Consider the following 25,848-nt stretch of genomic DNA (forward strand, 5'->3'; position numbering starts at 1 on the left):
GACGACTGAACTTCTTCCTAGAGATGTTACTTCATCATGCAACCAGCGGTCCAAGGGCTGGTGCTTTCACCTGGTTAGGGAAGGATGTGCCACCTCCAGCCCCCTTTCTTAATCCACACTTGTTTTTCTGAGTAAGGCTTTGTTCCTAGAGCTGTGGCATCTCTGCGCCAGGTCGATAGAGAGATGCATCAGTTTTATGTCAGTCACTTCACTGTGTCTTTGTCGGAGTTGGACCAGATTCTCCTGGGTTCTCAATAAGCATTGACCTGGATGGACTACTGACTTCTAAGTGACTTTTCTATTTGCAAGCAGAAGGTTGAACAGCTGAAGTCTACTTACACTTAACGTGGTGGTCAGCATCACTTAAGCTTTTGAAGTACCCGATGATATGAGGAATTTAAGTAGGTAGAGCAAGCGTGCCATGCAGGGAGCGCTGGACAAAATGTGAGCTTTTCAAACTGAGCCCCTCAATTCCTGATCATCTGTGTCACTGGTCTTAACCCTTCAGTGCTCAGCTAACCTTTCCTTTAACACTTCTCCAGGCTATCAGGGGAGTTTGTCAAACATTAGCGTTATCCCCACACCGAACAAAATCATTCCAAGTTCTTTCTTTAATTGAACTCCAGGAGTTGATTTCTGTACCAGTTACTAGATGCCTGAGACACTTGAGGAACTCGTGTTAATTTTAGTCAATGTAAATATTTTAATAGCTAAAGTGTGTGTTTGGTAACTCAGTACAGGATTCCTAAATGTTAGTAACATAATGGTTTTAGTAATAGAAAATTGCTGAAGGATTAAGCTTTTAGACGCTGAAAGGAAATAAAAAGTGACGTTATAAATAAACGCTACACAGTCTGATAGGCAAAAACTTTTATTTGGTCTGAAAGAATTATGTATATTTTGCATATCTTCTGACTAACATCCCTAGCAATTTAAATGCTAGTTCTGTTACTCAGATGCCCATATTTTTTCACATATGTAAATAACCCACCTATTTTAAAAATCATGGCTTAAATAACAGCCTCCCCAGTTTAGTGTGTACACAATGTTTTTCAATTGCTTCCTTAAAGACGCAAGGAGGAAGAATAGTTTTTGTGCTAGATCTTTTATGAGATGAGCCCATACTAAGCTGACTGTATAAGCTGTAGCAGTAGCTCGGCTCTGACTTCAGATTGTCCTGGCATTAAGTCCACTTCAGGAGGAGAGAGTAGAGCCTGCAACATCTCTGATGTGGCTGCTGGCACATAAATGCACGTGGTTTAGCAATGTACCGTAGGAAAGCAGACCTGTTTTTTTTAAATCATACAAAGAATCAAACATAGTTTCTATTTAAGAACTTCTTCCTTAGTTTCTTCCTTTAACTGTAGAAATTACCAATCACAGGAATGAGCAGCCATAGGGTGAAGTTGTTACAGACTCGTTAAATGTATTTACATCCAAAGAAGACGCGTTTAAAGAAGAGGGTTTCTGCATGACAGGCGCAAATGAGCTGAATTACTCGGGTCATGTTTTCCACTCCAGCTGATTTTACAGATGTAGGCACTGCGGCTTTAACACGTGCAGTTTTGACAATGTTCGTGATTACTTGTGAAAACTATTCTTGTACACATTGCTTCCCTGAGCCTCACTCCTACTTAAAATAGACACCATGCTCTGACTGATAACAATTTCAATCATATTTTAAAAGTAATACAGAACTGTTCAGAAAAAGGTACTTGTGCTGTAACTAACAGTTGTTTACAGTGTCCCTAGACATAAAAACCTATCATCTGTCATTAGCGGACGGTTCTTTCCAATGATGCTATCAAAGCAGTGGTTAAAAAAGGGAGCTTTTTCTAAAAGGTATGCTTCCTTGTACCGTGTTCCCTGCTCGGGAACCTCAGCGCTGAACACTGACTTTAGTGTTCACCTAATAAAACAGGACTCGAGCAAGCTTGCCGCGCTCAGGATGAACTGAACAATTTAAAAACGTAAAGCAGCAGCTTCCCAACTCAACTTTCTGTTCCTCCTGACAGCAGCAGCAATAGTGTGGGAACCGTCCTGGAAGGATGGAGGTAGGACCACGTGCTGAACAGGAAGCTTAGGTGAAAATAAAAACGGTAGCACTCCTGTACTTAACAACAGAAGTTACAGAAGCAAAGGGCTTCTTAAGCAGCAAAATAAGGAAGGTAAGGATAACGGGCATTTACTATAAACAGTACCTAGCCCTACGCAGGCTTCACAGTACAGCATGTCCCAAACTCTCAACTGAAAAGGCTGAGAGGCTGCCGTGCAGTGCAGGAGGGAGCAGAAGCCTCAGCAGTAAGCAGTCTGCAGGAGGTGCGCAGCTGACGTGAACAAGCACGGCTTACTTATCGTGAAGCAAACAGTATCAGGTTGCCATTTTCAAACTAGTCCCAGGATCTGGTCAGCTGCCAGGGGCACCATTTAACAGGTAACTCACGGGGCCTCGCTGCTTCACCACCCTCTCCCCTGGCACCTAATGGTACCTTTGAGGGATAAAATACGATTGAGGGAGCGGGCCCTGCTGCAGCACCGCCTTCCAGTGAAGCTACTTAGCTCTCCCACTGGAGTGCTGCCGGTGCCCGGCTATGAGAATCGAGAGCAGCATCTACCCAGGAGCACTCCTGCAGCAAGCCGAGGCTTCTGGCTCAGAACGGTTAGGGTTTGGCACTTCGTTCCGTCTGCAGTGCTCTTGAGATGTGCCAAGGAGCTGAAGAGCCATGGAAAATGAGTATTCTCTGATGGCAGTCCTCAAGGGTTGCTTCTGAGGCTAAGATTGAACTATGCTTTGAACAAATGGGGAGTTTACAAATTAAAAAAAACTATATGAAAATGGGAAAAAACTAATGATGATGCTGATCTGAGTTGGCTGATTCAGACAGATGCTGGCTATACACGCATTTTTTCTCCACATTGCTCACCCACCATTTTAACCTTACTCTATAGCACCTAATGCTTCCCTGTGCAAGTTTTGAACAGGCACACACAGGAGGCGTTTGGGAATTCTGATAAAGGGAAGTAAATTTTGAAGTACTCTGAACATGAAAGATGGATGGGAGCTTATTTCCCTGTCTCTGGAGGACAGGCATTAGATTAAAATATAATTAATTACAATATAAGTTCCAGCTTCTGGGTGGTGTTCATGAGAAAGCACTAGGGTTTTCCAAGTCTCTCCCTCGGTACCGTTTGAAAGACATTTTGTGCAAATCAGCATGAAACACCTGTCATCCATCATTACGGCTGTGCATGTGTCTCACCTAAGAATTCTGTAATTAAAAGAAGTTACCCAGGTAATTCTTAAAAGACTGATGCAACTTATCGCATCTGAAAAGAGGAAGCTCTGAAGTTCTGACATTACCGTTTCCCCCCACCCACAATAACAGTACTTGCTGGCAAAATTTCACACAAGTTCACACAACCCAGCCTCATATTTAAAGCGTAAGGCTGCAAGTCTGTCATTAGCACGGCTACTATACTTTTGTTCCTAGTCGTGATGAACCTATACTTCAGCTGGATTTTTTGGCTCTTTGGCAAGAAAGCTCCGGACAGCTGGAAGAGACCTGATCAATCAGTTTTTGTTTTCTTCTTTGTATCAATTTTCCACCTGTGAAGCCCAAAATCCCACCACCAAGTGCAGCTGCAATTCCTGCCACTTTGAAGCCTGCAAGGAGCCCAATAGGACCCCCCACCACTCCCCCAATGACAGCACCTGCCACAGGCAGAGCTGCCAGCTTGTATTTCGCAGCCTGTAAAGAGAGAGGGAAAAAAAAAAGAGTTAGGATACTTGCCTGTTGTGATGTGCATTTTCCCTTCATCTCTCTTGGCAATGAGTTGAATGCTCGGTGATAAATACACTTTACAAATTAGTATTTAAAAAAAATGATCTACTATCCCACGTGTACGTACCAAAACCAATTCAAAAGAGAGCTCTCGTGTATGCATTTGGGTACCAGATCTTTTGACATGCTACTGGCTGATTACATATACTACTTATTACCTTATCTCCATCATTAAATCAAACGAGAAACTGAGAAAATGCTCAGACTTTTCAATAACACGCCTAAATACAGGCTTGTGGCTTATTAGGAACTCTCACTGACATATAAATTGAAATTGCATGCCATCATCAGCCTGTTGTCCTACATTCACTTGATTCTTGTGAGCCAATCGTTGAATGCTCTTGTCTTGCAGGTGCACCAAAGTAGCATCAGAATATCATCTAATGTGACTTGCAGAAAAAAAAAAAAAGAAAAAAGGTATTTTCTAGTAGCCTGGATGTGATAGAAAATTACAAGCGATTGATTTTTTTTTTCCCTGCTACCTGTGGGCCATTTCTTCCTTATTTCCTTAATTGCTGGCTCCCTCAGCATTAAAGACGGCAGATCAATGGGGTTAATACAGAGGATTGCTGGGAGGCAGAGTACCATTGATTCACCAGCAGGAGCAGATCCCTACCTTCCTCAAGTTTTTGGTTCCCTCTTCAGTATTCACAGCAGCGCTGTTGACATGGTCTTCAATCCTGTCAATCTTCTCCTGCTGAGACTAGATGCAAAGGAATTATGAGTGAGGTAGCCTGCTGGGAAGCAGCAGTGGGCCAATACACACCATTTTAATGCCTGTAATCATGGCCCCACAGCCGCTTTCATCTGCCACACACTGTAGCCATGCAGCCTTAATGGTGGTTCATTAATAGTATCTGATAAACTGTGCTGAAAATACAAACTTGCTTTAAAAAAAGCTTAACTATCAAGTAATAATACGGTGCGAATATTACACAATGTGTTGCTACTGTTAGAGAAAACAACCCATAACATATGATTTCTAAATCCTTCCTGTGAATAGATGAACTTGCATTCCAAAGGGCAAAACAATCCAAACTAGCATTTTCGTTTCCTGCTGAGCTTCATGTTCAAAAAAAAATTATATAGATAGCATTTATAAGATCAGTACCAATTCCAGCAAACAAAGCGGTATACAATACCAAGAAATCTAAATAAAAATCTTTAAGTATGACATTATAAAACAGCAACTTAACTTTACAAATATGATAGTGGCTACTGAAAATATACTTGCTACTGCTCTATATGTCACTGTTCTTTCACTTTAAAAAAAATACTACATCCTTTCTCTAAACGCAGTCAGATTCCCCTGCAGTTTCCCTCAGAAGACAGAGGGTTTTGTGGGTTTCTTTGTTCTGATTTTAATCTCAGCAGCACTCAGGCTATTTTATGCTACAGAATAATGAGATGGCTAATGTTCACCTTCAATAAAAGGCATTCGGAACTTTTTCCTCTTTCTAATTCAGAAACTGCTGAGACTGGCTTTGGTATCTTCATCTACCATCTAATCCACGCCATCAAACACTCCAGACACTTGCTAGTATAGCTAATGTTGGTTCTGTGCAAAGCCCACTCCTGGAACAGGCTACTAAAAAAAAAAAAAATCTGTCCCTTTCCAGCCTAACCAATCTTGTATGTGAATTAGCACAGGTTCGGCAGAAAGGATAAAAGCTATCTCACCTATCCCACCTAACCCAACAGCAAGGAGATTACACGACTCTCCTAGCAGATGAGAACTGTCTGTTTAAATTCCTGTTAGCAAAGGAAGAATTAAACGTTGAGAACTAACTGGGGGTGACAAAGGTGCAAACCATTTGAAAGCCATGTTTATAAAGGTAAAGAAAGGTTACTATAGTGGTGAGGGAATCTTCAGACTTTTCCTAGTACTCCCAGTTCAGAGATTAAAAGTTCCTGGAAAGCATCCAACCTGTGCAGTGAGGTCTGTTGAAGTCTGTCCTCATGATTACAATTAGAAATGTTAAGAATCAATTGGCACTGCAGTGTTTCCTCTGAGGTTCAGCGCATGGCAAGGGGCATTGGCTAGAACATCAGCTGTTGCTCCGGTGATGAGAATTTAGGAGTAATTACCCATCACTAGTGCTGAAATAAGAGTACCATCTCCTCAGAATTTTACCTTTACAGATTCTGAATGAACAGGACAACCAGGAACGTATTTGTAGCAACAGCTCACTGAAGGAAGAGCTATTTGTTTTCTAACCACAATGGGCAGTTATGTGTGTTAAACTAACGCTTTTGAACATTTCTCTTCTGATACTACTTGAAAACCAAAAGAAAACCTTTCAATTTAGTGCTAGATAACTTGTAATAATTATATGGACCACCTACCACTTTGGAAAGCATCAAATGTTCAGGCTTTGAAACCAGAGGCACGTTTACCATGGGTCCCAAGTAGCAAAGACAGGAGCTTTGTGCAGGAACCTCAGCTAACTGTGGGGACACTGCTCTGCCTCCGCTCAGTGATGGGCATCTCCCTGAAGTTCCTGACAGCAACTAGGATTTTGAACTCTCAATTTGTTTAATATTGGACTGAATAAATTCACTTAGTGTCATTCTGCTATTCTGTTGTTATCCAGAGACAGCTAGCTCGGTCTGGGTTCAGATTATGGACAGAAGTATTGCTCATCTTTTGTTTCCCATCTAGGTGTTATCCATTCACTCTTTATTTTTTACAAGTTTCTATCTAATAGAGAATGCAGAATTAATACTTACGTTGACTAACACAGAAAATTCAGTCACCAACTGGCTAAGCTGAATCAAGTCCTACAAATAAAAAAACAAATGTTATTTTGTAATAGTTGCTGAAAACAACAACATCAAGATAGCTGTAAGGGAGTTCCAGCATACCTCTTCTAAAGTTTCCCAGGACTCAGCTGCATTTTCATTCTGAGGTATTTCAGGAAGGGGAGAATACATCTGGATTAAACTTTGGGACCCATCCTTCACTTCCGTGTTATATAAAGTTTCTGAATGAAAAACATGACGTTTACAAATAAATGCACTTGGTCAGACTGCAGGTGACACAAGCAAGTTTTCTCACTCTTAACGTTTCTCATCAATAAATTGATATTTGATCTAACTCAAGCTTAACAACAGCCCTGAAAACTCTCACATTGGGAAAAGTCTCACTCACAGCACTACACAGTTTCTTAAAAGGAAATTATTGCCAAAGAAACGGGTTCATTTCTAACAGCGCACTTTCACAATCGGTTCTGAGAATGATGAAGAAATTACACTGCTGAATTTAGGCCCAGTTAATTGCTTTTATATCAGCTGAGCTTTAAAAGTTTACAGAATAACACAGCTTGGGACAAAACCTTCATTTACATACAATAAATAAAAACACCTCACTTCCAAAGCTGGACAATTATTTATTTTATGATTGATTTTTATGCTACCAGTTAGATTGTCAGTCGTTTGGGTCTAAAAGTAGCCAGAGGAAAAAGTTCTTGAAGTAAAAGCAGTGAAAACTAGGCAATGTGCTGCCAAACATTTAGCGCTCTGTCCCACTGCGTAACAGTACTGCAAGGATGGCAAACATTTAAAGCTCAGCAGCGTAAAGGGGATATTCTTAAGCATCTTCCTTTCTAAATCAACTGGATTGAATGTAAAAGACTGTGGAAGAAAATGGGGAAAGCAGATATAATGAACAGATACGCACATACCTCCTCCAGTCAAAGAGCCCTGTCTTGAGCCATTACGGCTGTAATGGACAAGTGAATATTTATGGACAAGTAATTCAGTGTTAATTAAGAATAACAAGTTTGGCTTATCATAAGCAAGGATTAAGGAATAGCTTGAGAGTATGAAAGGCAGGCTGGAGAACGTATGTATGTATGTAAACACGGTGCAAAGATCATGCTAATTTAGACAACTACAATTTCTGAAGGAAGACAGCTACTTTAATAGGACACGTTTACTTTCTTGGGAGGTTAGTATCAAAGCTTAATGTAGGGAAGACTGGTTAGATAGTTCTAACAGTATTAAAGTGTAAATATTACATTGAAGTCTTCCTTAGAAACAATGAATGTGCCAAGGTACTGTAATAATATTATATGACTGTTACTGCAACAGATACAAACAATGGAAAATAAATTAATATTTCTTGATAAAAATTCAGTAATAGAGCATGCTTATTCATGGAATTAAGATAAAATAAAAATGATGCATTTTCATTACATTTGTCCATTTCTCAACATTTTTATTCTAGTATCTCAAAATACAACAAGGACCAAAGCTTACTACTCTCAGATCAATACAGTTCTAACACTGAAGCCGATACTCAGCTATAGTTACTAAATACACAGAAAAGCAGAGCGACAAGGGTAGAGTAAGTGATGTAGTGTTTTATGTGGGCCTTGTTTTTCTTTCTAATTATCTTTACCCCTCTTCCTTTAAAAATCCAGACACGGAAGGCACTTTAGATTTTACAGTCACCACCTATTCTTCCAGAACATATTTTTGATCTATATAGAGTCATAGAATCACAGAACATCCCGAGTGGGAAGGGACCCACAAGGATCACTGAGTCCAACTCCTGGCTCCACACAGGCCCACCCGAAAACCAAACCCTGTGTCTGAGAGCGTTGTCCAAACGCTTCTTGAGCTCCAGCAGGCTCAGTGCTGTGACCGCTGCCCTGGGGAGCCTGTCCCAGTGCCCGACCACCCTCTGGGAGCAGAACCTTTCCCTAACCCCCACCCTGACCCTCCCCTGTCCCAGCTCCATGCCGTTCCCTCGGGTCCTGTCGCTGTCCCCAGAGAGCAGAGCTCAGCGCCTGCCCCTCCGCTCCCCTCGTGAGGGAGCTGCAGGCCGCCATGAGGCCTCCCCTCGGCCTGCTCTGCTCTGGGCTGAACAAACCAAGGGACCTCAGCCGTTCCTCACATGTCTTGCCCTCCAGACCCTTCACCATCTTTGTAGCCCTCCTTTGGTTGCTCTCTAATAGATTTATGTCCTTTTTATACTGTTGTGCCCAAATCTGCACACCATACTCGAGGTGAGGCTGCATCAGCGCAGAGCAGAGCAAGACAATCCCTTCCCCCGACCAGGTAGCCATGCCATGCCCGATGCACCCCAGGGTATGGCTGGCCCTTTTTTTGGGGTGCACTCAGCACAGCATACCTCGCCAGTCATAATTAATGATATATAAGCAGTTCTAAAATACTCCTTTTCCCTTTTCAATATAGTTAATCCCATATCAAAGTGTATGCATTTTTGGATAAACCAATTTTGCTAAATATTCTGACATTTAACATTGGTTTTGAGTATTTTATTCCATTTCAATCATTCACAATCCTATTTCAAAATCAAATTTCTTCTACCAAGAAAAGCGTACTCTTCCCTAATCAGCCACATGCATGCTAAGGTGATTGAAATTAAAGTATTCATAATTCAAAAATCAAAAAACACCAAAAAACTCATTAAGCAAATTTACCTCCTTACAAAGTATGTTTCCTGCTCTGGTTTGTCCTTAATAAGCTATGCTGACCTACTGCAGAAGAGCACATTCCTAAAAATACATACATAATACTGAAGATTTGAATGGCACACAACCAGGAGAACTTAAGTTTTCAGTCAGATTACACTGTTGTCATTTTCTAATAGCTAAAAATTACTGAAAAGAAACATCCTCAAGAAAATTCTTCTCTCACTTCAAAGATCTAAGGTAAAGATTAAGAAGGGTAAAAAAAAAAAAAAAAGGTAAAGTCACATTTGGGCTGAAAGTATGAGTAAGAAATTTATATTCACAACTTCATGTTTTATCAAGTCTAACCAATTTTAATAGAACTGAGAGTGGAAGTGACTGCACCAGTTTCACTTACAGCATCTCCACAGAAATGCAGTAATACAAAACACCTCTGCAAGATTTCAAAGAGCAGCTTCGCACCTCATTATACTCAAGATAAAAATCTAATGCTCTGCAAGATTCAATATACTGGTTAAAAGACTTCAGTAATTTTAAGAGTAGAACCTGACCTTTTGTTAATATTTGCTTAAAATGCAATTAAATTCCATTTCTATTGGATCTGAGCTGAGGATGGTGAAGGGGGGGAAGGAACTACATCATTTCGCTGACATACCTTCTAAATGGGCAATCTGAATTTGTAAACTCCTTACTTCTCCACCAGATGGGAAGCAACATGCTACAAAGAATGGGCATACTGAAGCTCCTTTGATTAAGATCAGCAGCCAAGATTTGCTTTCAGGACTGCAGCCTCTAAGCACAAAAGAATAGGCAATATATTGCATCTGTGTTAGCAATTCAACAGAGCTGCTTTCACAGTCAGGCAAACTTTTTTAAAAAAATCTGTATAATTATATTTAGTTGTCTGCCTGACTGTATGTTTCACTTTAAATGGGATGAGCTATTTCTGTATTCTTCAGCTTACACGTAGGAGCATGTCATTCCAGTAACATTTTTCTGTTCTTCTCATCCCAATCTATATGATCAACTTCTTTTCTTTTTAAAGCGTGGTTATGCTCAATTTCCTCCATATTTTAAAGGTATTTTAGATATAAAAAAAAAAAAAAGACACAGTCCTGTTCTTCGAAATTAAACTGTAGTTCCTGTTTGCCATCCATGTAACTGTTAGAAAAGCAATAAGCCAGGACAAGGCCTTTCCAATAAAATACCAGAATGTACTGAGGACAACTGCAGAAAGTAACCGAGAGAACAGGTGCTTTAAATTTTATTCTGATTATAACACAGAAGAGCTCACAAAGAGCCTGGAAGCGATGGCTAATACGGATGATGGGGATCACTGAATACAAGAATTCACCATTCTAAACCTTAGAGTAAGACCAAAGACAATGAGCTCCCCACAAAAGAAGTATTAACAAATTCAGCAAATGGATTAATAGAAGTTATGGGGAAGAAGTTCCTAAAGGATAAAAGAATGTAGAAGAGCTGGCAGACACTGATAAAATAGACTATACTGAAGATAACAGCAAATTGTCCCAAGGCAGAGGAAAACGTATAACATAGGAAAGAATTATGAATTCAGCAAGAACTCTTCAGTACCCTGGATATCAAGACTTTGAGACAACTAGTATGAGTACAAAACAATAATATAAATGTGGAAGGTTAATATCAGAAAGACTAAGACTCAAATAAATTACAACTACCAAGGGCATAAATGGTAGCAAGGCAGTTTTCATGAATGCCATTAAAATTAGAGGAAGACAAAGGAGGTATAAGTAGGTGCAGTGCCAGGTAAAGAAAGAATGATGACCCAGAGAAAGATGAAGTCAGTCCTTACACAAAAAAGGAAGCTGTAATCTGATACTTGATGCAATTAATTTTAACAAGAAGGAAAACAAGCAAACAAAAAAGGCTGAAACATAAAGAGAACAGGTTAAAGATATTTAGATGATCTGGATGCTTTCAAGTCCTGACGGTCTGATGAAATTCATTCTTTTTGTATTTAAGAAACAATCACTGAAAGTTCAAATATTTCTGAGAACTTGTGGAGAGTACTAAGGGGATCCTGGAGGACTGCAAGAGAATAACTAAGTTATCTTCCTTTTTGTGGAGGAGAAGGAGGATGCAGCAAATAGCCAGACTTGGAAACCCACAAAGGATAAACTCCTGAATAATCAGTTCACAATATCTGAAAGCTAAAAGACAGTGAAGGCGCTGAGAGCAGGCAAAATTCATATGTCAAAAGCTTATTCAGTCTTTTTTACTGGTCTGTTAAGAATATATGAATTGCATATTTGATATAATTTGACTTTCATAACACTTCCTGATACTACACCTGACGTTCTCAAAACCAAGCCCAGTCTTCCAAATCCACTTTTCTTTTCTCCCTGTTAGAATTCCTTGCTTGTTAATTACACTTGAAACAGTCCCTGTAGTTCTTTATATAGCAACAAGAAGGGCCATGAAATAAAATGGGATGGCAGGTTCTTCTACAATGACATTGACTGAAAATACTTTCACTTTTAAAGACATGACATTTCCAAACAACTTTAAACAATGTTGCTACTGCAACAATCAATCTGATTACTATTATGTAGAAGGATTTAATTCTTACATAATCAACTTTCTCACAGATTATTAGCAGAGAACGCTAGCCAGTGCCAGAGCATAGTGCGTGCTTCCCCTGAAGACAGAATGGTACAACAAAGAATGAAAGACATTTTGTACGGAAAGGAGAGAAAAACAGCAAACGTCTGATTTGTTTGTTCTATAGTGTGTTTTCAAAATCTTTTATTTCAACAGATTTATAATATTTTCTGCTTTCTTGTCAGTTACCAAGATTAAATGCTACAGGAAGAGATATTCTCCTTTAAATATAGACTTGGTCCACCTTTCCACACATTTCAGCAGTGGCATATCATAATTTCTGTCATATAAAAATTGTTTTCTTTTCGATGTTGAAAGCACTTATTCAATGAAAATGGCCTAAATGATTACTTGCACATGATTAAGTGATTTGCATGGGCGGGAAAGAAGTCAAGCTACAGTGAAACACAAAGTGTTCTTCTTAGGAACAGTCTCCAATTTCAAGATCCAAGGCTATGGGATCTTCTTCATGGAAGGCCACGCCTACTCTGTTTCTTAAGATACTTAATTAGAGTGTCCTCCACTTATCAAAACTCAACAGGTCATGAGAAAAGTGTGGTGTAGGGAAAGAAAATCTACTTCTTGTTTAACTATTATTATTCAACTGATATCTCTTAAGTTTACTTCATTCGCATCTGGTCAGAAAATGCTCACTGGATACAGCAATATAGATACAATAGATACAGAAAGGAAGTTCTCCTACCTCCTCCTACAGTTATGGATCTGGTTAAAGAGCCATCCTCCTGTCCTTCTAGTTGCCTTTTAAGTTCTTCTGCAGATTCAGAATGGAGCTGTAAGAAGTCTTTTATGGCAGATGAAGCTTCCTCTTTCACTGGATTTATCATTCTCTGCAGAACAGGGATGTCTTCCTGTCGGACTCGCAAACAAAGTTTCTCCATCTCTCTCATATTGGCTCGGAGTTGCTGTAACAGTTTTAAGAGTCGTGGTTACGAAGCAATTATCATCTTGACCAAATATATCTTCTAAATGACCATAAAAAGTGCCATTTCTAAGTTTTAATAAACTAAGACAAATAAAGGTGCCTACTTCAAAGCAATCTGTATGCTCCCGGTCACCTACATCCATTTCCTTTTCCAGTGTACGACCGCATTTGATTCACCTGTCAATGACATGCTCCCTAGTGCTGTAAAAGCTCTTGCCTCCAGTACCGAAACCTCCATTTGCACCCATCCTGGGTCTCCCACATTCTGCTATTTTATGACCAATGCTATTCCTCAGTCTCTTTGTACTGTTCCTGCAGAAGAGTCACCCCATAAAAAAATACAGCTCTCTGCAGAGACATCCTCATTTCAGGTATCTCAACCTAAAGATGATCTGCTTTGAACAACCAACCTATCTCCTACTCTTCATAAGAAGGAAGATGGTCCTGATACGGAGAAAGACAGCAGCAATCAGCTCGGTCAGAGCTCATGAACTATGCATAGAGGAGAGCACTGCTCCATGGTGTGTTTGACCTGGGGGTGCCACTACATCACAGCCAGCATGTTAAGTCTGTTGCATTTTTTTTTTTTTTTCTTACACAACATCACTCGGTTCGCTACAAAAAAACTTGAGGCAGCAACTCCCTCTTCAATGGCATTTAGAAAAAACAACAGTTTATATACACAGTGCACAGAGCGGTCATCTGAACATAGTGGTCAGAATCTTTTTGGAAGTGGCCTACTTTCCAGAATGTAAATTAAGCTATCTGCCCCTGAAGAGAAAGAACCAAAGGTCAAGGAAAAGATGGTGCCTATTACGTTCTCTGGTGAGCTAATTTCTCAGTAGTACCAGCCAATCACAAAACAAGGGAGAAATATTTTTAAAGTTGTCCCCATCATTTTTTTTATTTTCTTGTCAATTCTATATTTTATCCACTTCCCCAAGTGAAGAAGTCAGTCTGTTTTGTTTGGGGTTTCGATTAAAATATATAGCTAATTAAATCATTATGTAATTATTCAAGTTATTTCGGTGAGCACGTCCAATTTAGTCCTTTCCCAAAATATTTACACAAGTTGCAACAAGTTGAGATAATGTCCCAATGAAATAAGCGATTGCTTCTCGAAATTTTCTTTCTTTTTAAATATATATATAAGCAACTGTGTTGATTAATACACTTCAGGATGCAATAATATGCAATCCCTAATTTTTCCAAAGCAATCAATTTCATTTTGTAAAGACATCTTTAGAGACAAAGGAGAAGGATTACTTTTTTTTGTTGTTTTTTACAATATATTCTTGTTCAGAAGAAGGACAAAAATATTTATTCGACCAGAATATCAAATACAATAAGATACAAAAATATCTCTTTAATTACAAGGGTTTTAAGAAGGTATGAACTATTCACAGCTAGCAGGAATAGTCTGTGTGCAGGCATCTCCTGTGACATAAATTTTTGTCTACAGCAACATAGAGCTATTTTATTGCCTAGGCTTTTAAAATCTAAAAATGCATGCAACTTTTCTTTCTCTAAAAAAAGAAAGGAAGAAATTTATAGTTCAAATTATACTACTCATTGCTTTAGGACATGTTTTTATGTAATTATAAAAAAATACTGTAATAAAAACTATATTCACTGCATTATATTATAAGGAGATATAATAAATTATATTATTCATTGCACTATTTACCAATTGTTTTGAATATTCTGATATCAGAACAAGAGAATGGATTAACACCACGGAGAGGTTAGGAAAAGAAAGTTGTTTTTTTCAGTAATGCAAATTAGGAACACGTAATGCCTTAGGAAGGCAATATTGCATACCTGGACAAGAAGGAAGCAAATGGAACTTATTTATATATACACTAGCAGAACTAACATTTTTTAACATGCATGAAAAAAATAACAGAAATATAATTAGAGAAGAAGGAAATTAATCAACAACAAATTCAAGTAACACTGCACAAGTCCTATTAGGCAACCAAAGAAAGAACTATTGATTTGTAAAAATCATTTGTCAAACTACTGAGAGAATATTCTATTGTATGCTTAAATTAATACTATCAGTAGTCAATTTAGGCTACATTATTTAGGGTTAATCCCAGGTAAAACCACTAATTAACAACAAAACAAATAGGGAAATAGACACAAAAAAATAATTTTGCAAGATACTGAGTTGAATTAGAAACACGGTACAATAATTTTCTGTATACATTTTTCACCTTCATTTAACAAACTACCTTACTCTTCTTGTTACTTTCTCCCATGGCCTGCCCGTAAGCACTAAGAAGGGGAGAATGCTGCCACCACATGCCAAAATTCTCATTTTATAAAAAACTTGCATTGAAATTAAAAAGACCGAATGGGAATATCTAGACACAGTATTTAATTATTTTGTTTGCAAGAATCATATACTATTTTATATATATATATATATATATATATAATCTTTAAGGTCCCTTCCAACCCAAAGTAGTCTATGATTCTATGATATACAGAGGACTGAGTGAAATTGATCAGAACCACAGTTTCATTGCTCATTATTATACTGCTGATCAAATATTTGTGAGAAAGAAGACAGAGGAATCAAATGATAGTATTTGCATATTTGGTGGAATTTAATTTTAGTACCTCTTAGACTGTGGATGTGGAGAGGATTCCTGTTCCACTTGCTGTCAATTAAACAGAAGCTACATGGAATCAGCCTCAAAAGGGCCCGAAGCCCCGCTGTCAGGAGGCGTCTTAGGAGCTCACCAGGGTGTAACCTGATAAATGTTACAGAAATGCAAATGACTGTGACTTCTTTTCATAATCTTTTTAATGGGACAGAGCTTAATCTCTGGGGAGAGCATAAAAGTATATCATCCTCTTCTCAAATGCTTCCATTTTTAAAACCATGCTTACTCAGCAAGGAAGGTAATAATTTATGCAAGCTCCTCAGTTTTGAATTCATCAAATTTGGCCAAGATGATGCAGAATTTTTTTTTTTAATATTTGGAATTTTGGTCTGTTAAATTTCAAAAAAAAAAAAAAAAGAAAAAGAAAGAAGAAGAAGAGGAAGGTAACAATCTGTTTCAAATGGCTTTCTCACAAAAATTGTAGGATAAAGCTGGCAAAAACTTTGTGAAGTCAGCCCTTCAAAGTATGATCAGCTGTCCCTATTGTATTTCTGACAGTTGCTTATCTAATCTGGTTTTCAAAGGACTTCTTTGTGAAGAGCTGCAACATTCCTGATACTATATTGCAAGAATTCATTATCCTAATTCCCACTGCGTTTTTCCTCATGTCAAATCTAATGCAGAAATCTCTTGCATCATTTTAAACCAGGTATTTCTAATTCTGTTCAAAACAGAGGAAGACAAGCCCTGTCCTCTGTGCAGCAATCTTTTTCACATTTGCAAGCAGACAACATGCTGCTGTCAGGCACTTGTTGGGCAAAAAAAAATTTTCAGTCATTCCAAGTAAGTCTCATTTTCTGACCATTTTCATTCCCCTCTCTGAATACTCACCCCCCTAATCAGTCTATAACCTCCTTAAAAGTGTTCTGCCCCAACTGGAAAAAGTCCTGCAATCCTACCAACGCTGACCATATTGACTTTTCTGGTCTCTTCCCGACATCATTATAAATTCTAATCCTGCCATCTCCACCGAAATCCCTAAATCTCTCACAGCTTTATGTTGTTTGCATATTTTTGTTTAACAATGGGAGTGATGGCTATTATATAAAGCTTTCATCACTGGGTCTCAAAGGACTCTATTGAGATAAGGTTCACTCTTCTTGAATAGGTGCAGAACTAAGGAAGAGACGTGGAGTTTGAGTCCAGTTTTTCTAAGGCATCCACAAATTTGGAGGTAAGGCTAAGAGATCCACCAGGATGCTAGATTACGTAAATAAACACAACTTTTTTTTTTTCAGAAATGCAAATGGAAGGTGTCATGATTTTCACAACTACTGCGAAAATCCTACTGACTCTATCAACACATCCAAAACAGAAAGAAATAGAGAAGTCACACACATTGTAGTTGCACTTTTGAAATCTTCACAAACAGTTCAGTAAAAAGTACAGAATAAATTATAAATTTATATCATAAAGTAAAATACAAAAGGACACAAGTGAGCCAAGAGGGCTTCATTTAAACCTTTTTTAAAAGAAAATAAAAGTCCCTGTTGCTGAAAATGCCTGCACACATCTGCCCATTAAGCTTACCTCATTACTCAGCACATATTTTTTAATAAGTGAGAGAGGGAATCAAAATAATCATTCAGCTTTTAGAATTACCTTTAAAAACACTGAGTATCTTCCCATATTCTGCTCCTCCTAAATGCTTTACGAATGGCAGTTTGTCTACAGATGTTTTGGACAGATGAGAAAAGTGACAGACTCCTGAAGGAATTCTGAAGTCTTAACAGCAATTTTCAGCAAACCAATAAACCTTATTTACACAAAAGAGTAGAACTCTTTTCTTCATCTTTTTCAGTATTTGTTTTTCAGAGCAGTATTTTCTTCACTAATGGTGACAGCTGAATCTTCAAGGTAATGTAATGGCGAAAAATCGATGCTGTGTTTTCACAGCCTTACCGTAGGACACCTAAAAATACCATCACCACTTCATACTCAAATACGTAACACTTGAGGACATCACCACAAACGCTGTACCAAAAACACCCGTCTCTTGTGTGCAAGCAATTCCATTACATTTGAGAACAAGTAACCGGTGACCAAAAAAAAAGGAAATAATTCAGTTTTCATTCAACTGCATGCAAACACACACAGTGACCTGCACTGTCAGTGACATGGCACAGAGCCCGGGCCACGCTGCCAGAGCATGCTGCTCATTATGGACAAATAACAGCACAATGGAAAGGGGTAGTAACAAAGAGCGTTCAGTACACTGCAGTGCTTCAATGTTGACCCAACATGAGGCCCTGGACAGGAGGATAAACACTGCACCTGCATGGCCTCACCTTACACAAATGTCAATGGGCTGAGATGAGGCCAAAACCCTTGAAAAGGCAGAGGGTATCTGAGTTACAGGATCATTTTATACTTATGACTTTGGTCTTTTCCATGCAATGTGTGGTATCTCCACCAGTTATGGAAAAAATCTGAAGTTCTATCTAAGGCTCCCAACAACAGCTACCTTAAAATTCCCCATACAATTATTTGCTTCAGCCACGTGTCCTTGGCAATACTGATGTCCCCAGAGCACTCAGAAACTCCAGCACTTCACTCACTCTATCCCCATTAGCCTACACAGCTCCTAACATTACCCATTACCATGGTGGCCCATGGAGAGCCCCCACAGGAGCAGGCCCCGGGCCGGAGCTGCAGCCCATGGAGAGGAGCCCACGCAGGAGCAGGGGGTCTGGGGGGAGCTGCCTCCCATGGGGGACCCGTGCTGGAGCAGTTTGCTCCTGGGGGATGGATGGACCCCGTGGTACGGAGCCGTGTGGGAGCAGTTCGTCAGGGACTGACCGCAGCCCCCATTCCCTGTTCACCTGAGCCGTTTGGGGAGAGAACATAGAAGAGGGTGGATGAGGGGAAGTTGTTTTCAGTGTGCTTTAATTCTCCCTGTTCTAGTCTGCTAGTGATAGACAATAAATTATATTAATCTCCCTATGCTGAGTCTGTTTTGCCTGTGACAATACTTGGTGAGTGATCCCCCCCATCCTTATATCAACCCTTGAGCCCTTTCCATCATATTTTCTCCCCCTTTTCCTTTGAGGAGTGGAAGTGTGAGAGCAGTTGTGGTGGAGTTCAGCTGCCCAGTGGGGTAAAACCACCACAGTTTCAAGTGCACACTGATGGCTCATGTCGAGCTTTTTGTCCACCAGAACCCCCAAGTCCTTCCTTGCCAGGCTGCTCTCAATGAGTTCTTCTCGCAGTCTGTAACATGTCTCGGATTGCCCCAAACCAGCACCTTGCACTTAGACTTGTCAAACCTCATTAGGTTCACATGGGGACACTTATCTATCATGTTGTTGTTTTAATTTCAGAAGTAAACAGCACCTGTAAATAAATCCACCATCTTAAAACCTCTCAAACATAAATAATATTTCAAGGAAGGATTGCAGTAGCTTAACTGTGCAAATGTAATCTTGTCTCCAGTTACTTTCTCTGTACTTTGTTCAAAGTAATGTTATAAAGGATATATCATAAACATTTCTTGATGCAGGTCAAAGAAAATTTGAATTATGGCAGTATTTACCCTACAGATGTCAACAGGCTGCAGTAGTGAACTGATTTTACATGACCCTTCACTGGTACCATAAACAGTATTGTATACAAAAGCCATTTTCTTAGTATTTCTGAAAGTATTTCATCATGTCTCATACAAAGATTTTCCCTATTTCTTCACTTTCCTTTTTAGAAGTTTTTAATGTGGCACCCAGTCACCAGAAAGAAGAGGTGTAATACACTTATGCTACCCTTCTATAATAATTTTGACCATCATCAAACGTACAACAGAAGTAATTATTCTGGGTAAACTGAAAATTCAGAAAAATGGCTAATTATGTGCACATGGATTAAATGTAGAGTGGCTGTGCATATATTTGTCTAAAACCTGTGGCGGATGCCTTGGGTCAATATTGACTTAGGGATTCCTAATGTATTTTTACAACATCTAATTTTGAGAGCAAAGTGTGTGCTGCAGAGAACATTTGGTATCACAATAATTAATCTGATTTCTTCACAAACAAACAGATCACAAGTCCATTGGTAAACATTTAAACAGCTTACAGCAAACACATTCTACATGTCGTATAATTTATTATCAAGTACTCCAGACTACTAACTATTTAATTAAAACAAAGAGCTACTCCACACTTCTTGCATGGACCCAGATACTTATTCTCCTTTGTGGGTACACGAATGTGTGTTAATGTGTAACCTGCATCCAGATCTAAAAGCAAAAAGCATTAGATAAAAAATAAGAAAATTTGTTTTGACTGAAAGTGAAAACGGCAGGCTTTAGGCTCAAGACAAACATAAATCTTTCTAGAGACAAGTAAGAGTTTTCATTAGAGCACTTAATGTATTTAAAAACAACGTCCTCAAAATGATTGCTATTTCTCTAACTCTTGATAGAGTTTGTCTTGGTAGACAAATGATACTCAAGATAAGGAGTTCCAAGAGTAGCCTTTCCTACCCCTCATACGTGAAAATAGATTTGAGCACAGACATAAGCAAACACCTGCTTTCTATACCACATCTGCTGGAATGACATTGTTTTAATAGGACTGATTTTGCAAACACCTCTGGCAGACTGTTTTGCCACTACTAACAATAAACTTTTATTCAAATTCCAAAAATGTTTAATGAAAAACATAAGAAGCATGCAAACCTCCAAATAACAGAAAAATCAAGTGGATTTCATGTATAAATTATCATCTACACTACAAAACCTCATTAATACCTTTCAGTCCTCAAAAAAAGCCATGTAACTCTAGCTCTGACTTCTGTCTAATACTGTTGTTCAATTAGAATTAAGTTCTTTCTGATTTTTTTCATGTTTTTCTCTGGCCTCGTTTCCCATAGGAGTTGGGAAGGTATTGCAACAAACATGGGAATTCACAGTATCATAATTATAAAACACAATGTTTTAGAACTGTGCTACTCCTACTGACAAAGCCTGCTTGTCTTGAGGCTGTACGGTCACAAACGGTTTGTTCTAGCAACAAAATCTTACCCCTGCTCTGAAAACCACATGTGAAACCAACACAAGATGCCTCTCCTGGTGGCTAAAATACATCTGTTCCCAGAGTTTTGCCAGTACAGCAGTGTTATAACCACTAGCTGTTATATCTGCGTCAGCAGAATGTTGTAATGCAGATCTGGTCTTCGTGGTTTTCTGCACTGATAATCTTCTTTGGCTGCGTACTATTTAGCAGCATGAAGCCTGATGTTTGGCATGAGCTTTGGCACCATTTTCATCCAGACATGCCTTTTTTTAAAAAACAGACGTGAGATTCCCTGTCTGCTGAGTTACGGTTGACTATGCATGAAGTCACCGAGATGATGCCATGCAGACAAATGGGTCTGGTATTTCATCCTTTGATGATATGATGCATCTAATAATAGATTTACACACCAAACTAGTAGTCCAGATGTTCTGTGTTTGGTCCGAAACCATGCTTCAGAACTAATATTATCTTATTATTGCCATTAACATCATCTAATTTAGTAATGCAATAGGATAGCTTACTAAAGACCAAAGCCTCCAAACTTTGTTTCACTTAAAGCCATATACAAATACTGATTTGGATACCAGCAGTTACTTGTGTATTTGGAATGATACTCAGTATCTAAAAATTCACCATAAGTTTATATAACGAAATTTATTATAAGACAGCTTTACTTGAAAAGGTGACTAAGAAGTATTGTTCAAGAATTCTGAAAACTCCCAATGATGACCCATTGTTGTTATATGTTTCAAAACCTTTCTGACTGTATTTGCCTCATAAGACACAATTAGGAAATCCCTAACCTTTTAAACTAAGTAAAGCAATACCACATACCTGTCAAATCCATCTGTCAAATACACTTCTCTGTCAAGATCTGTCTCTGAAGCAACCAGTGTTATATGGAATTTAATTCCATTAATGCCACAGTGATTTTAGTATCCTTACCTGAACTGTTCGTCCTGCGTTAATGTGCTCATCGTGCAATCTATCCCAGAGTCTGCATCTTTGATACTAAAATAAAAGAAAAATATTTCATATAATTGCTATTTTTACCAAGTGGCTAAGCAGAAAAAGGAAACTGCAATAAATAATCACTTTAATTTTCCCAAACTTATGGTAAAATAGCTGAGTCATAGACATTTCTGCTGCAAAATTAGAGAAATAAATGGCAATGTATTTTGTCAATAATTTTGCAAAACATATTTTCACAGAATTGCAGGGTTTTGGCATCAGTTTTTAACAGAAAAGAGATATCGCATCATCCTGATACTGCTGTGCGATAAATTACGTGGTGGTTAGTAAAAGGAAGAGAAGAACAAGGAAATAGGAATGGGGATGGGAGATAAGCAGTTACTGGTCATATAGGACAACAAGGTATCTGATATCAAGGCAAATTTGGCACCTCCATGAAGCTCCACCAATTTCAGTGGGAAACTATACATATAGCACTTTCCACAGGACAGACTGGAGTAATTATTCCACTAGCTGAAAGCAAGTTTTGCAAAATCACTGCATATGAACACACAAACTTTTTTGTCATAAAAACAAATCAATCCCTGCTATTATCTGTTGACTTAAATAGCAGATACATACACTGTCATCAAAATAGAGAATGCCTTTGTAAAATAATAGAAAAGTAGAAACTGTGATTCCAGGAATAGTAGCCAAAACCATCAAAGAATCCACTTAAAATACTAGGCAATATTAGAACATTCTTTTAAATTGTTTAAACGATAAAATATTTACCATGATTTCTGATGTATTTTTATGTAGATGTTAACACCCCAATTGCCTAATATGCTTTGGTCCCAATTTAAAAATAATTTTACCTACAGTGTACATCTTTTAATAATTCTCTGCATAATTATAGAGGCCAGAGCAACAAGCAACACAAGTTACTCGGTTTTCTAAAATATGAAAAGAAATATAAATTCACTTCTTGTTTTAAGAGAAAACAGACCTTTCGTATTAGAATTCTGTAGTGCTCGGTAAGAGAAAATGTTTAATGTTCAATTAAGTCATATTAAAGTGATTTTTCTAGGAAACTACCAACTTCTGCATAAATTATCATCCCATTAAAAATATTGCCATTATTCTTTAAAATAAAATGCACAAAAAGTCTGTATCAGCATTAGATCTTCCACTTCAGTCAACCCTGAAAAAGTACTGAAACAAGAATTTCTGAGAGGGGAACAAGAAGGGTTTGGGGAAAAAAATATCTTTTCCATTTCAAATGACTACAATACATTGTCCACATTCTCAATAATGAAAAAAGGAATTTTTCCAAAGAAGAAGAACAATAATTCCTTAGGAAACCTTTATTGCTCTTCATCGTCTCTAGCAGAAATGCTCAGCACGTTTATTTAATGCACTGGTTTGAAATTCATAGTATGCAGGTGATGACGTCAAACAACTCAATGACTTAATACACCTGAGGCAATGACATTCATGTGGTCAGAGAATTCTTCCTTGTTAACCTCTTTTCACCCACCAGAAAGCAGGCCATACTCCTGTGCAATGTTCACTTTGGCAGGCTCGGGACAAACTGGACAGCAAAAATTGAGGACAGATATTGCCATTTTATAACACTAAGAATTACATGTAAAACTAAGTGAGGTCCCTGAAGTTAAAATACCTACGGAATATTCACATATTTAATTGTGCTATAGCCAAGTAGTTCATGATCCACATCAGAATCACAAAACATAAGGTTACTCTTAGACGCTCAATCTCTTTTCCTGTTTGTCATACTCTCTTTTAAAAACTGTTTTTAGAAAAAGACCTTTGTGCTTATGCTTTGGACCCCTTCCATTTGTCTTTGAAAGTACTCAGTAGACATGGAGAAAACTCAAAACTTTCCAGAATACCCCCTGCATTCATTTTTGTAGCAGGCAATGCCCACCAATGTTTCTAAAATCTTAATAAATGTCAGTTTAGACAATAAACGTCTAAGGCAAATGTATACACTGTGATGAAGACTGCAGTAAGACCCAGATTTCTCATTTTCTCATTTTGTGTCACCTCTCCTTTAGGTATCTTCTCACCACATGAACGGTCCCTAGCCAAAGACAACGTGTTTCACAAAATGCTTTAACTTTGGCACAGTCACAGGAAATGAAATTAAAACTGAGAGCAACAGAGAAAAGAATGCTGTTTCTCACAGCACTTCTTTTTTTTTTATTATTTTTTTTTATTTTTAAGCATTAAAGCTAATGCTAAAAAAAGATTATGCTTTTTTTAAGGACAGTCGCCTATCACTAACAAAGTTCAGGGCAGCATGCCAGTATCTCCACCTCCCCACCTTGCCTTCTTCTAACAGAGGCTAACAGAAAGTTGAAACTCCTTTTGATAAGCATACATTTTATTCCCTGCTTTGGAGTGAAAGGCCTTCTAATCCAGATAACATACTTTAACAAACAAGAAATCTTTGGGTAAAAATAAAAAGAAAAATAAAAACAAGCATAAATTACTGATTTCTTAATGTTTAAGTCTTTAGAAGCTCTCACATGTAAAGCTGTACTCAAAAATGTGTTTCATTGTCATCCTTGAGAAGCGATGCTATGATGATGGATATATGGTAGACACTTCCTCTGGAAAGGTATACTCAAGGTCAAATTTCATTATATATTGATTTTATAGTTTCTTCAAACAGTGATTTAGTAGATTAATTGTTTGGACTATCTCTGGAACCTCAGGTTTAAATCAATATTCATGAAATGAGGTTAGAGATATTGGCTTCATCATAAGTAAATAATGTTGCTGCTCTAAGCAATTTGACATAATTAGTGATTTTTGCTTAAAAGTAGCCTGTAAAATAAACAAGACTAGATTCTACAAAATTATCCCCTTACCCCAGGGATATTTGGTTTGCATGGCTGAAAGTTAATTTTACAAAAAATGTTTTTGAGAAAACCATTTAAGCTGCTGATGCTGACAGCTCACAGAAGTACTGTAACACATTCATTATGGTTAAAATGCCATAATTGTATATAAGATATACAAATGTAAACGATTATGAAAGTACTTCAGCCAAACTACTGCTAATGTCCTAATCATTTACAAGTATCTGGAGTAATAGATTTCAAATCCAGGTTTGCTGTATTTTTGTTCTCATGTTCTCATAAAGCTATCAATAATGTAAACTGAAATATTGATAGTTCTCACAGCTCGAAAACTATTTAAAAAAATGAAGAAGCTCAAATTTTTAGAACGTTATGCAAAGTGTGGACTTTTTAAAGAAACGGACATTCAGGGACTAGTTTTATACTCATATATGTTACTTCTCATAAATGCTTGTGTCACATTTTTTTAATTGATACACAGAAGTTACGAAGTCTTCAGTATGGCTGAATACCTCCTGGTATAGTTACCAAGTGTTTACTTAAAAGTTTTAGGAATAGTTACTTGTTTCTAATAATTCCACTCATTACTAATTCCAATATCAAATTTGTCAAGACTGACACTATCTAGAGATGCAGACATTTTCTATTAATGGCTAACCGAAATAAGAAAGACAAATCTGCACTGAATATTTACTGCCTCTTCTAGCTTTCATAACAGAGATGTTCTAGAGGAAATGCACTTAATACCTTAATTTTAAGATCTGTGTTTACAAGTATTTAAGGATTTTTCTGATATGCAAATTTATTACGTTGAATGAACAGATCATTCACACTGACATCATCAACGACCTAAAAAACTCAAGGAACGCCCTAACTACTTTTAGATTGCCTCAGATTTTTACATTCAAAATATAAAATTTCTCCATTTTCTTCTAGACAGAACATCATCCTTACAAAGATTCTCCCTTCTGTCTGCAAAACAAAAATGCTTAACTCATTTGAGTTGCTTGCTCAACAAAGACTTCAGTTTAGCAACACACGGCTGAACTAAGTGGAAATGTGTATTATCCCTTTCCATGGTGACACTATCTGGGTAGATACGATGTAATTATTCTTTGTTTAAATACATAAGAGATTTTCAGTGGGATCGACCAGTAGCTGGCTACCGCTTCTGACTGGCCAGGTACACGTAGCAAATGTAGAAATTCCTGAGATCATTCCCCAATTACAGCACCCAGTGCCATTTGAAGTTTCTTGTTGGGGTGTTTATGGATGCTAAGTAAGTGGTTTTTTTCTGTTTTGTTTTGTTTTTCCCCATATGTGAACAATACATAGCAAAGATTCTATTTAGCTGTACAAAGTGAAACTCTTCCAAAAATACTCCAGCAGTGTAACAGCTACGCTCATCCCCTCCATTGCCACTCCCTAATTACACCACTGACTTTCAAAGTGC

The 25,848-nt window shown here is 38.0% G+C and overlaps 1 protein-coding gene across 10 annotated transcripts in view; it reads right to left on the bottom strand.

Annotated features, from left to right (window-relative positions):
- Nucleotides 1–855: 855 nt before the first annotated feature.
- The window catches only part of STX17 (syntaxin 17), a 33,949-nt gene continuing 8,956 nt past the window's right edge, over nucleotides 856–25,848 (bottom strand). For all 10 annotated transcript variants that reach the window (XM_040549412.1, XM_040549414.1, XM_040549417.1 and 7 more), the window contains 6 exons: nucleotides 21,499–21,564; nucleotides 12,630–12,849; nucleotides 6,708–6,826; nucleotides 6,573–6,623; nucleotides 4,459–4,545; nucleotides 856–3,749 (listed from right to left, as the gene is read on the bottom strand). In XM_040549412.1, the coding sequence (XP_040405346.1) occupies nucleotides 3,510–3,749; nucleotides 4,459–4,545; nucleotides 6,573–6,623; nucleotides 6,708–6,826; nucleotides 12,630–12,849; nucleotides 21,499–21,564 (783 nt within the window). In that variant the 3' untranslated portion in view covers nucleotides 856–3,509. The remainder of the gene's footprint in view (nucleotides 3,750–4,458; nucleotides 4,546–6,572; nucleotides 6,624–6,707; nucleotides 6,827–12,629; nucleotides 12,850–21,498; nucleotides 21,565–25,848) is intronic.

This window comes from Cygnus olor, chromosome 2 (assembly GCF_009769625.2).
Source record: "Cygnus olor isolate bCygOlo1 chromosome 2, bCygOlo1.pri.v2, whole genome shotgun sequence".
In the NCBI taxonomy this organism is placed as follows: domain Eukaryota; kingdom Metazoa; phylum Chordata; class Aves; order Anseriformes; family Anatidae; genus Cygnus; species Cygnus olor.